The 13,299-nt window shown below is 43.3% G+C and overlaps 1 protein-coding gene across 1 annotated transcript in view; it reads left to right on the top strand.

Moving 5' to 3' along the window:
- The window catches only part of LOC120943150 (annexin A1-like), a 46,864-nt gene extending 33,823 nt beyond the window's left edge, over positions 1-13,041 (top strand). Inside the window, 1 exon segment of the mRNA XM_040356289.1 lies at positions 12,849-13,041. Within this exon segment, the coding sequence (XP_040212223.1) occupies positions 12,849-12,905 (57 nt within the window). The 3' untranslated portion in view covers positions 12,906-13,041.
- Positions 13,042-13,299: the final 258 nt, after the last annotated feature.

Raw genomic sequence — 13,299 nt, 5'->3', positions numbered from 1 at the left:
ATGGACGCCGCGCAAGACACCAAAACTGTAAGTACAATTTTTTTTTTTCCACAGGAATTTCGGGCAACTTTAGGGGTGCGCGCTATACGCGGGAGCGCGCTATACCCCAATAACTACGGTACTCAGGACCCCCAAACATTATTTTATTTATTTTGTGTTAGCAGAGACCCTAGGAAATAAAATGAAGATCATTGCAACTTTTTTATCTTGCACTGTATTTGCGCAGCAATTTTTCAAACATGTTTTTTTTTGGGGGGGGGGGGGGGTGAGGGGGAGAGACTGCTTAATGCATTACAAAGGGGAAAAAAAAGCACTAAAGTTAGCCCGATTTTTGCATAATGTGAAAGATGATGTTATGCCGAGTAAATGGATACCTAACCTGTCATGCTTAAAAAATTGCGCATACTTGTGGTATGGCGCCAAACTTCGGTATTTAGAAATCCCCATAGGCGACGTTGGATTATTTTTTTGGCTCACCGATCGCACGGGCGAGCCAGTAGATGCACCAGAGGGCGGCAATATCCCTTTCCGCTGCCTGTAAAAACAGTCAAGCGGCTGAACAGCCTCTATGATTGATTTTACGTAACAGGGAATTGCCTAATGTAAAAGATATCCGATGTGTGTGACTGCAGGCATCGTTCAGATCTCACCACTCAAAGTTTGATGTAATATGATGTCGTGCGGGAAGTGGTTAACCACTTAACGCCCGCCCACTGTATATATACGTCCTCTTTTTAAAGATGGATATCTCGGTAACGGCAGCAGCTGCTGCCACAACCAAGGTATCTATCTCTTCTGTGGGCGGGCGTGTAAACGATAACGGCGGTCTCCGTGGCGGATTCACCGCGAGATCGCTGTTATCGGTGGCGGGAGAGGGCCCCCCCCCTCCCGCCGCTCTTCCGCGCCCTCCGCCGCTTACCGGAGCCGTCGGTAGCGGCGGAGATCATCGGATGCTGCTGGCTAGTGTGTGAGGCCTCGAGTGAGGGCAAGATGGCCCCCACCCATCCTCATAGCTTTGCTGGGCGGAAGTGACGTCAAAACGTCAGTCCCGCCCAGCGTCTTAAAGAGACAATTTTTTTGTTATTTTTTTAAATGACAACTTTTCCTTTTTTTTTTTTTTTTTTTTTGCATTTAAGTCTAAATATGAGATCTGAGGTCTTTTTGACCCCAGATGTCATATGGACCTGTCATGCTTTTTTCTATTACAAGGGATGTTTACATTCCTTGTAATAGGAATAAAAGTGATACATTTTTTTTTTATTTCAGTGTAAAAAAGTATAAAATCAATAAAAATAAATAAGAAAACAATTTTTTTTTTTTTTTTAAAGCGCCCCGTCCCGACGAGCTCGCGCGCAGAAGCGAACGCATACGCGAGTAGCGCCCGCATATGAAAACGGTGTTCAAACCACACAAGTAAGGTATCACCGTGATCGTTAGAGCGAGAGCAATAATTCTAGCCTTAGACCTACTCTGTAGCTCAAAAAATGCAACCTATAGAATTTTTTAAACGTCGCCTATCGAGATTTTTAAGGGTAAAAGTTTGACGCCATACCACGAACGGGCGCAATTTTAAAGCGTGACATGTTGGGTATCATTTTACTCGGCGTAACATTATCTTTCACAATATATAAAAAAATTGGGCCAAATTTTATTGTCTTATTTTTTAATTAAAAAAAGTGATTTTTTTCCAAAAAAAGTGTGCTTGTAAGACCGCTGCGCAAATACAGTGTGACAAAAAGTATTGCGATGACCGTCATTTTATTCTCTATGGTGTTAGAAAAAAATATATATAATTTTTGGGGGTTTTAAGCAATTTTCTAGCAAAAAAAAATGTTTTAGTCTTGTAAACACCGAATCTGAAAAACACCTTCTGTCCTTAAGTGGTTAAACTACTGTAACCAAACCAGGTTTGAAAAAACAGTATAGCTCCTAACTCGGTGCACTGTCTACTTAAATAACAATAAATTCATATGGTGAACTCCAACACACATGCATGTGAGAACACAAATTTTATAATAAAAAAAGCTCTTCAAGGCTGTGCAAATTGGTCTAAATAAAATTAATAAATGAATCAATAAAAACACAATACATTAATGGCGTGGCTAAAAGGTGAAAGTAGATGCATATATAAATGAGTACCTGAAACCCTTTATAATTTAAAAGTCAATCTTAAAGCAAAACAAATTGCTCTGTGCTCAAATGTATAAAAAGTGCTCAAGGTGCTTATAAGACAGTGGGGCCTCTTACCAGACTGCAATGATCTTCAATTGTAGAGATCAATGATGCTTATTCTGTGTAGCTCTCGCCCTTGGATCTCCACAAAGCTTAGTGACCCCAACAACAGAAATTGGCAGCAAAGTCCTGGCATGTAATGAAAAACTCAGCCTGCACTCATCCACAAGCTCTGACATACATGTGCATTCTATATTGCCAGCTGCATGTTGCTTCTGAGAGTTGTTGCTTCAGTGTTGCTAAAGCAGTGCAAGCATGTGTGCGCGCCTGCTGATGCGTAAGATATGAGCAGAGTCTGACACACAAAATCTATTCCAAGTTTGTGGCAGATGTATGAAGGTGCGTTGCTAACGGGAAGTCGGAACTCTCGTTTATACATATTTATTTCTACAAGGATGATGGTAGGGTGACTGAAAAAAATAGACCTGCCTGCTATAGGATGCAAATCTGTATTATGGGGGAGGATTAGAAGTGGTTGGAAAGGCTGTTGATGATCAAGCATATATACTGAGGATGGACAAATTTGACTTCACATTTTATGAAGATGTTTTGACAAATATTGGTGACCCAACAAGGGTGTCGGTTAAATAAAGGAGTGGTGCCCATATGCAACCTGTCTGATCACTTTGTCCCCTGAGGACAATTGTCGTTTAGTGTTGGGCGATGCTCCTCTGACATTTTGTATGGCTACAAACAGTCCTTACTGGCACCATAAAGCAACGTTGCCACTTAAACTTTTCTTTTTAAAAAAGTGTTAAGAAAAATAAGTTTGGATGTACATTTTATTGATTTAAGAAAAAAAAAATCGTTATAGACAAATATATTACAAATTAAAAAAACAGAATCCAATATCTACAATATACTACAATTATACTTCAAGTATCAATATGTCAATCACTGGATAATATATAGACTTGTATTCTATTAAATAAAAGGGGAATTTAATAGTATACATTAATGCATTATCCCAATCTTTTACTAATTCATCTCTCTAAAACCTATCGCCAAACAAATTCTATCCACACAATTCCTGTAAACTTCTTTTACTATTTATCTTCTCATTGTAACAACTCTTATAAATACAAATACAATAAATACAATGGTTTTGCACAGAGCATCTCGGATACTCCTCTTCTCGAGTCCCATGCCGGTGCTCCTGGCACCCAAGCTGGCGGGCTCTTGAACCATGGCTCTGTGTATCCATTCGCACAGGGAACTACGGGTCAGCTTCATTCCTTCCGTCTTCTGATTGTCTTACTGGCTGTGATTGGCAGCAGTGGGAGCTAATGGCACCCAGTGCTGCCAAAAGTAAACCGGGACTGAAAGTCCCTGGAAAGGCAAGGCTCTCGTGGACATCGCTGGATCGAGAGGGGGGGGGTCAGGTAAGTATTAGGAGGGCTGGGGTGCTCCTGCACATAAAGTTTTTTACCTTCATGCATAGAATGCATAGGAAAACCAAGGGTTAATCAAGCACACTCCGGAATAGGGTTGTAGAGACTATTACAATGGAAGGGGAATGAATAGGGGAGGGGGAAAAAATGCATGTATTAGTCCATTACAGGATGTCCATGTAAAGACAGACTATACTAACTCAGAGAAGGCTGCCAGCTTGCAGATAGAAGATGGATCTGAAATGGTAAGAAAGCAAAAAAGCAGCGCCTTCTAAGCGTAGTAATTGAAATATTTATTCAAAAAACAAAATTATAGGAATGACACTCACAAAGGAGCTAAAACATTGGGCTTATCTGTAAGTTTTTTTCATCCGTTATGTCCCCGGGTACGGTTGATGCTTTGTCTGCCTGTGATGTTGTAAGGCAAAATCTCCGTGGCTTCTTGCCTCTGTTGGTGGTGGAACCACACACTCTCGGTGAATGGAGAAGGAGGACGGCGTTCCATGGAGCACAGCCGTGGGATGACGTCACTTCGGGGTACAAGGTCACGAGGAGGTGCACGCGTTCGAAGCATGCGTGCTTCTTCATCAGACTCTATGGAGGCCATCTTAGACCAGGGTAAATATAGCAAGCTGGACGTTATCTTATTGGCTCTACCATTTAGCATGGAAATTGATATATACACCTCAACGGAAATGGCTAGACCTGACTGGGAATATGGCTTAATAATTTAAACAGTTATTAAAAAACAAATAAATGCAAGTATAAATTGTATCTATGGAAGAATTCATATAAAAATGTATATAAAAATTCACATCAAAATTTGCATAGAACAATGCATATAAAGAATGCATACAATATATAGCGCAAAGAGCGATCATGGGTAGTCGCTAGATAAGTTGATTAGAATTTTATTTTTTTTAAAACATAAAATAAAATATCAATTAAAGTTCGATATTAATCAACACACCCCAATGAACTTAATCATAATATTATACCTAAATAGGGATGCTATGAAGTATTGCTGCATGTGAGTGTGTGGCCACTAGGGATGAGCTTCGCATTCGACTCGAACCCATGTTCGACTCCAACATTCCCTGTCCGATTGTTCGTCGAAATTCGAACAAAACGGGTCGTTCGCGCCAAATTCGAATGACGCGCCATGGCCCATAATTCACTGCGGCATTGCGCGCTGATGATTGGCCAAGCATGCACTATGACCCGCATGCTTGGCCAATCACAGGGCCGTCAGTACAGAGAGCCGTAATTGGCCAAAGCCAGGGTGGCTTTGGCCAATTATGGCTCAGGGCTTTATGACACACTCCACACTATAAAAGGCTGCCTGCAGGGCGGCCTTGTGTAGTGTGTTGCGGCGGTGTTAGTGAAAAGATCAGTCCTAGAGAGAGAGACAGTGTCTTTTTTTTTTTTCTAGATAGATAGCGCAGGCAGGCTAGTCAGTTTAGTTAAATTTACAGTGTGTAGAGGATATATATATACATCCCAGGTGTTGTACATATATTTCAGCTATTCCTATTTGTCAGGCAGTTGATTGTGCTAGCTGCAGTGTTCTAATGTGTTGTATTGCCCGTGTGCTGTATAGTTTGCACCTAAACCTACTTGGAGTTTACTGCACTTGTGCTGTATAGTTTGCACCTAAAGGTACTTGGTGTTTACTGCACTTGTGCTGTATAGTTTGCACTTAAACCTACTTAGTGTATACTGCAAGTGTTCTCTGTAGTTTGCACCTAAACCTACTTGGTGTATACTGCAAGTGTGCTTATTAGTTTGCACATAAAGCTTCTTGGTGTGTACTGCACGTGTCCTCCGCAGTTTACACCTAAAGCTACGAGGTGTGTGTACTGATTTTGTCCTCTTCAGGCCATTGTAATGTCTGGAAGGACAACAAAGAGAGGCAGAGAGTCAAGGGGGCAAGCAGGCTCTGCATCTAGAGGCAACAGTGCTGGTGGTGGACACGATGCATCCTCTTCAGCATGTGGCCGTTGCACACGCTCGTCCTTCTTTTCGGGAGCTGGTCGTGTTGAGCCTCAACATGCAGACAAATTGGTAGAGTGGATGACCAAGCCATCCTCATCCTCATCCTCATCCTCTCTCACCCAGGCTCAGGGTACTTTGTCTGGCAAATTGGCTGCCAAGGCGTCCTCTTCCCTCTGCTCAATGGCATCACTTACTCCTTCCCTAGTCCCACCATGTCCTCCTGAGGAGTCCCCCAAACTGTTTCAACACAGTGTTGTGTACATGCTGCATGAAGATGCGCAGCGTTTTGAAGGCTTCGATGATGGAACACAGATAGAGGAAGGCAGTAATGTGAGCCCAGAGAGAGGGGGTGCCCCAGAGGGACAGCGATCTGGCAGTCATGTTCCCCCAGCTGCAGCATACTGCCAGGTTTTCGACCGTGATGAGGAGGGAGGGGATGATGAGGTCACTGACTCTACGTGGGTGCCTGATAGGAGAGAGGAGGAGGAGGAAGAGGCATAGGCATATCTCCAAAGAGGCAGGATGCCCTCCAGGGGTCAGCTTAAGGGCAGCACACCAACTGCATTACATCGCAGAGCTACGCCTGTGCAGGGCGCTGCTGTGTCTCAACGTTACTGCAAAAGTTCTTTGGTGTGGGCCTTTTTTGAGACATGTGCATCAGATCGCACTGTTGCTATTTGCAACATATGTCTCAAGCGTATCTCGCGTGGCCAAAACATCACCCGCTTGGGCACCACATGCTTGACCAGACATATGTCGACCTGCCATGCAGTTCGTTGGCAAGCATACCAGAAAGAACCACACCAAAGAACAAAGCGGAGCTCCCCTTGCCCCTCATCAGCTGGGATCTCCAACCCCACTATACCCTCAGTCCTCTCTGAAGCCTGCCCTGATAGAACTGAAGGTGTAGAATTGGGTGTGTCACAACCTAGTAGTACATGCGGGCAATCTACTATCGGTACACCGATGGCAGATTGTTCCCTGCCCCAGCTGCTGCAGCGCCGTAAGAAGTACTCTCCCAGCCATCCACATGCCAAGCGGTTGAATGCTAGCTTAGCGAAATTGCTAGCACTTCAACTGCTGCCTTTTCAGTTGGTAGATTCTGCCCCCTTCCGTGAGTTTATGGAATGTGCGGTACGCAGGAATGCAGGCAAAGAAATGCAATGCGGTGCTAGAGCTAGTGTGCTTGGGAGACAGGAGCCACACTGGGGCAGAGGTTCTGTCAGCTCTGCAGGGGCAGACTCAGAGGTGGTTGACACCAGCTTAAGCCAAGGATGGTGGTAAGCGACAATGGCACCAACCTCCTCTCTGCCCTGCGACAGGGACAACTGACCCATGTGCCCTGTTTTGCTCATGTTCTGAATTTGGTGGTGCAGCGGTTCTTGGGCAGCTACCCGGGCTTACAGGATGTCCTGAAGCATGCCAGGAAAGTCTGTGTGCATTTCCGAAGGTCAGATAATGCCACTGCTCGGCTGACAGACCTCCAAAGGGAATACAACCTGCCCAAGAACCGCCTAATCTGTTACAGTTCCACCAGATGGAACTCTACCTTGGCCATGCTGCAGCGGCTGCACACTCAGCAGAGGGCCATCAATGAGTACCTGTGCCAATATGGCAGCAGAACTGGGTCAGGGGAGCTTGTTTTTTTTTCCCCACGACAGTGGGCCTTGATCAGGGATGCATGCACTGTCCTGTCACCATTTGAGGAGGCCACAAGGATGGTGAGCAGTGACAGTGCATGCATCAGTGAGACTGTCCCTCTTATTCACATGTTGGAGCACACGCTACGTGGAATAATGGACAGGGCCCTTGAGGCAGAACAGAGGGATGAAGAGGAGGACTTCCTTACCTCTCAAGGCCCCCTTTATCCAGACAGTGGTCCTGCTTGCTTGCCTAGCACACAGGAAGGGGAGGAGGAGGAGGAGGAGGAGGAGGATTGAATCATCAGCATGGAGATGGAGCCTATCACTCAGCATCAGCAGCAGCAGTCTTCAAGGGATCATTTACAGTCCCAAGGAACCCATGGACTTTTACGTGGCTGGGATGAGGTGGCTGCGGATCCTGTCGTCCTCAGTGACCCAGAGGACTGTGCCCCGAATGCCTCAGCAAACCTACGCTGCATGGCCTCCCTGATCCTGCAAAGCCTGCGTAAGGATCCTCATATTCGTGGTATCAAGGAGAGGGATCATTACTGGCTGGCAACTCTCCTTGATCCACGTTACAAGAGTAAGGTTGCGGAGCTTATCTTGCCGCCGCAGAGGGAGCAGAAGATGAAACATCTTCGGGAGGCCTTGCAGAAAGGTCTGTGCAACGCGTTCCCAGAACCTGGGGGATTACCAAATCCTGTTCCTGGGCAGCGTGTTGCTGAGGCTTCGGTTAGTCACAGAAGGAGCGGTGGAGAAGTTGGCCGTCTGACCGATGCGTTCAGACAATTTTTTAGTCCGCAGCCCCAATGTATGACCGGTTCCAGCAACCATCGCCAGCGTCTGGTTTACATGGTGTGGGAATACCTAGGGGCAAGATCAGACTTGGACACCTTCCCCACCAAAAATCCTCTGGCTTACTGGGTCTTGAGGATGGATCACTGGCCAGAGCTTGCACAGTACGCAATTGAGCTACTGGCTTGTCCTGCATCCAGCGTTCTTTCAGAACGCACATTCAGTGCTCCTGGAGGCTTTGTGACCCCTCACAGGGTGCGCCTCTCCACCGACTCTGTTGATCGACTGATCACATAAAAATGAATCCGGCTTGGATCAACACCAGCTACCAAGCACCTGATGCTGATGTAACTGAATAATTTTTTGGAAGTGTCAGATCCCTTGGAGACTGCCTATGCTAATTCTGAGTGACTATCCTGTTATGCTGACTGAATATCCTTTTCCTCCTCAATGATCTTGCTGATAGCTAGTAAGAACATTGTTGGTTCTGGGCATTTTTTGGACCCTGTTTAACAGGGGCGTGTAATAACAATTTTTGATGCAATACTTTGCATGTAGCTCTTTGCTGCGCTCCAATTACATATCTGTGAGGGGTTGCAGTGTTGTGGCACCAGCACCAGTGGCTAAGGCCCAATTTTTCTGCCCCTGTTCAACAGGGGCGTGTAATTACAATTCTTGATCTAATATTTCACAGCAGGGCGTTCCAGCGCCCACCAAGACTAACTGTCAGGGCTTACAGTGTTGTGGCAACACCAACTACTTTCTCTTCTGTAAAAGGTGTCTCCTGTCCACTGATGCTTTATCACAATCCTTGTTTCACAAAAAAAATTTTTTTTTCAAAAAATCATTTGTCTTTGGGACAGAAAGTGAGGTGCAATCTTCTGAACAGATGCACACAGACAGCAAAACAAATGTTACAGGGGTGATAACCCTTCTCTGTTTTCAGAAAAGCTTAAAAAAAGATTTTATGGCTAAAGCTACACTTTAACCACTTCATTACTGGGCACTTAAACCCCCTTCGTGCCCAGACCAATTTTCAGCTTTCAGCGCTGACGCATTTTGAATGACAATTATGCGGTCATACAACACTGTACCCAAATTATATTTTTATCATTTTTTTCCCACAAACAGGGCTTTCTTTTGGTGGTATTTGATCATCTCAGTGATTTTTTATTTTTTGCGCTATAAACATAAAAAGACAGAACATTTTGAAAAAAAACACAATATTTTTTACTTTTTGTTATAATAATATCCCATTTTTTTTTTTTTTTTTAAACAAAAATTTTCCTCAGTTTAGGCCGATACGTATTCTTCTACATATTTTTGTTAAAAAAAATCGCAATAAGTGTATATTGATTTGCGCAAAAGTTATAGCGCCTACAAAATAGGGGACAGATTTATGATTTTTATTTATTTTTTTGTCAGGCCTGCGATATTGCGGCGGACATATCGGACACCTTTGACACAATTTTGGGACCATTCACATTTATACAGCGATCAGTGCTATAAAAATGCACTAATTACTGTATAAATGTGACTGGCAGTGAAGGGGTTAACACTAGAGAGTGAGGAAAGGGTTAAATGTGTGTCCTGGGTGTGTTCTAACTGAGTGGGGGGAGGGGACTGACTGGGGGAGGTGACCGATGCTGTGTCCCTATGTACAAGGGACATAGCATCGACTCCTCTCTCCCTGACAGGACGTGGAGCTCTGTGTGTAAACACAGAGCTCCACGTCCCTGCTGTCACCGACGATCGCGGGTACCTGGCGGATATCGCGGCCGCCAGGCACACGCATCGGCTCCCGAGCGATGCGCCGGGCACGTTGTTTCCCCGCTGCGTGCCCCCAGCGGCACGCACGAGGAATGACAACAGCAGGACGTCCAAAGATGTCCACTCGGCACTTGAGAGCCGCGGTGTGGACGTCTTTCATCCATAGCGCGGATCCCAAGTGGTTAAAGAAGTACCATTTGAAAATTACAAACAGATTCTACTTAACAACAAACCTACAGTCCCTGTCTTGTTTGAACAGCAGTATACAGGCGGTGCAAAGTATATAGGGCCAAAGGGGCTTTTTAATGACCTGGGGGGAGGGGGGCGGGGAAACCCATGCTATTTTTCTCAGTGATTTTCATCCATATTGCAGGGACCAAACATTACATTAAAGCCACAAGCAGTCTGAAATGACTTTTTTCTTATAGTAATGTTATTTTGTGCAGGCACAGTTCTAAACACGTGCCACTACTATAGACACCCATCAGGTACGATATTTAAAGGAATTTTTCATTTTTTTTTCACTTTCAGCTTTATTAAAATCGCTGCTCCAGAAAAAACGTTTTTTTTTCCATTGATACATGTTCCCTGGGGCAAGACCCGGGTCCCCAAACCCGTTTTCCGACAATAACTTGTATATTGGGCTTTAAAATTAGCACTTTTGAATTTGAACGTTCGAGTCCCATAGACGTCAATGGGGTTCAATATGTTCGTGTGAACGTTAGGTCTGTTCGAAGGTTCTGGTGCGAACCGAACACGGGAGTGTTCGGCTCAACCCTAGTGGCCACCCTCAGGATAGGGATGCACACACACACACATACAAGTGCATCAATAAACGCACATGGGGTAGTAGAATACTGGCACCCTCACTAGGGTCATATAGCATACATAAGTGTATAAGTATACACTCACATATAAATGTACACCATTATGTGTACATGGGGAGCATACAGATAAACGGAAAAAAGGGAGAGCCCGACCTGGATTAAAATATAAATGCTCACAATCAGGAGCATACTGGAAACGCACACCAAACTAGATGATGAAATCAAACTATTGTCAACCAAACTTAAACAAACAAATCGGTAAAATTCTTAGAGTAGAGGGTGCCAGTATTCAACTACCCCATGTGCGTATATTGATGCTCTCGTATGCGTGTGTGTGTGCGCATCCCTATCCTGAGGGTGGCCACACACTCACATGCAACAATACTTCATAGCATCCCTATTTAGGTATAATATTATGATTAGGTTCATTGGGGTGTTTTGATTAATATCGAACTTTATTTGATTTTTTTTTTTTTTTATTATTCTAATCAATTTATCTAGCGACTACCCATGATCCCTCTTTGCGCTATATATTGTATGCATTCTTTATATGCATTTTTTTCTATACAAATTTTTATGTGAATTTGTATATGAATTTTTATATGAATTCTTCTATATATACAATTTATACTTGCATATATTTTGTTTTTTAATAACTGTTTAAATTATTTAGCCATATTCCCAGTCAGGTCTAGCTATTTCCATTGAGGTGTATATATCAATTTTCATGCTAAATGGTAGAGCCAATAAGATGACGTCCAGCTTGCTATATTTACCCTGGTCTAAGATGGCCCCCATAGAGCCTGATGAAGAAGCACGCATGCTTCGAACGCGTGCGCCTTCCCGTGACCTTGTACCCAGAAGTGACGTCATCCCACGGCTGTGCTGTATGAAATGCCGTCCTTCTCCATTCACCGAGAGTGTGTGGTTCAACCACTGCTGCCGACAGAGGCAAGGAGCCACGGAGATTTCGCCTTACCACATCAAAGGCTGACGAAGCATCAACCGTACCCGGGGACATAGCGGATGAAAAAAACTTAGATAAGCCCAATGTTTTAGCTCCTTTGTGAGTGTCATTCCTATAATTTTTGTTTTCTGAATAAATATTTCAATTACTACACTTAGGCGCTGCTTTTTTCCTTTCTTTCCATGCATAGAATGCATGAAGGTAAAAAACCTTGACAACCACTTTAATAAGAAAGGGAAGCGTCTGCATTGGATAAATTAGTTTAGAAAAAACTTGACATTTTTATTAGCTGTATGTAGCCAACTAGTTGGAAGTAGTGGTGCCCAAACTGTCAGTTCTCTGCAAATGTTTTAAATAATTACTGGAAAATGTAATGCATATACATATGCTGGAGTTTTCCCCCTATTTTAATTCCCAATTATCTAACAGTACTAACTTCCTGCAGCTATATTTTTCCCACCCCAGGTAAGAGCTCACACTTGGTGGCATTAATTTGTAGCTCAGAGAATGAAGCATATTACTTAACTAGCTCATACAATTTAGGAATATTATGGTTTGGGTTTGTCATAAATAATCATATCCGCAAAAAGACAGATTTTACGTCTTTTAGCCCCTATAGAAATTCCAGAAGTCTCTCTAAAGCAGATTGCAATACTACAAACTCTCCTGCTGCCCCCTCCCCAAACATCTCTTTAATACTAATTTGAGTTATTGGCTGGGGTGTCCCTATCTTCACTCAGTGGTTTCTTCTACCAGTCCCTAATTCTACTGTATTTATTCAACACTTGCGCATCTAGAGACGGTTATACGGGTTATTAGGGTTAATTCTGATGTGTAGCAGTCTTTTTTGACCCTCTGAAAAGCAATTCATGGTGGACCACTGAACCACCAAGCTGCGACCACAGACTGCACAGTGCCATACATTTAAATAGGTTGCATTCATTGGGGGTACTGCAAATGGGGTTTAATTTTTGCTGTGGCCAGGGAGCAATCCATCATGGCCCTGAAAAGCTGCATGCCCTTCTTTAGGTGGGTGATCAGTAAAGCCATGGGTCAACTGCCTGCTTTTATGGCTCCCCTGACCATATGTGTGAATGAGCACTAACAAATGCATATATTTGTTTGAATAAATGTCACAAAACACAAATACATGAGCACAAACATAAATACTTGTTTTGGATTATTTTGTATCATTATTTGCTATTAACTTGTATTTTTTTATCAATAGGATGAATGCAAAGGAGATTATCAAGCCATATTGTTGGCACTTATTGGAGGAGCTTAAATGTTTGACCAATTCAAAGCAAAAGTTGTAAAACTATTAAAGCTGATGAACCTAGTGACCACCGGGATAATTATGTGTATCCTCAATATCTCAATGACAATTGATATTCCATTGCAATAAAATTGATTACACACATTCTACAGTGCTTTTATTTGTATGTTATGTGATGTTATCACTACATGTTTTTATTCATTTGTAAAGGTAAGCTGTCAGAAATATATAGAAGGTCATAGTACAAAGGCTTCTTTACCATATGTAGGTTTCTGATATATTTATCATGTCTTCCAAGTGGTCATACCCTATATTTCACTGCTGTCTGTCAGATCTAGCCTCAAATAAGGAGAGTAATGTGCCAACAGACATGAGATAATGAATGCCTGACATTATTATTGCT

The sequence above is a fragment of the Rana temporaria genome, chromosome 1, assembly GCF_905171775.1.
Source record: "Rana temporaria chromosome 1, aRanTem1.1, whole genome shotgun sequence".
In the NCBI taxonomy this organism is placed as follows: Eukaryota; Metazoa; Chordata; class Amphibia; order Anura; family Ranidae; genus Rana; species Rana temporaria.
This window is presented reverse-complemented; position numbering and strand designations above follow the sequence as displayed.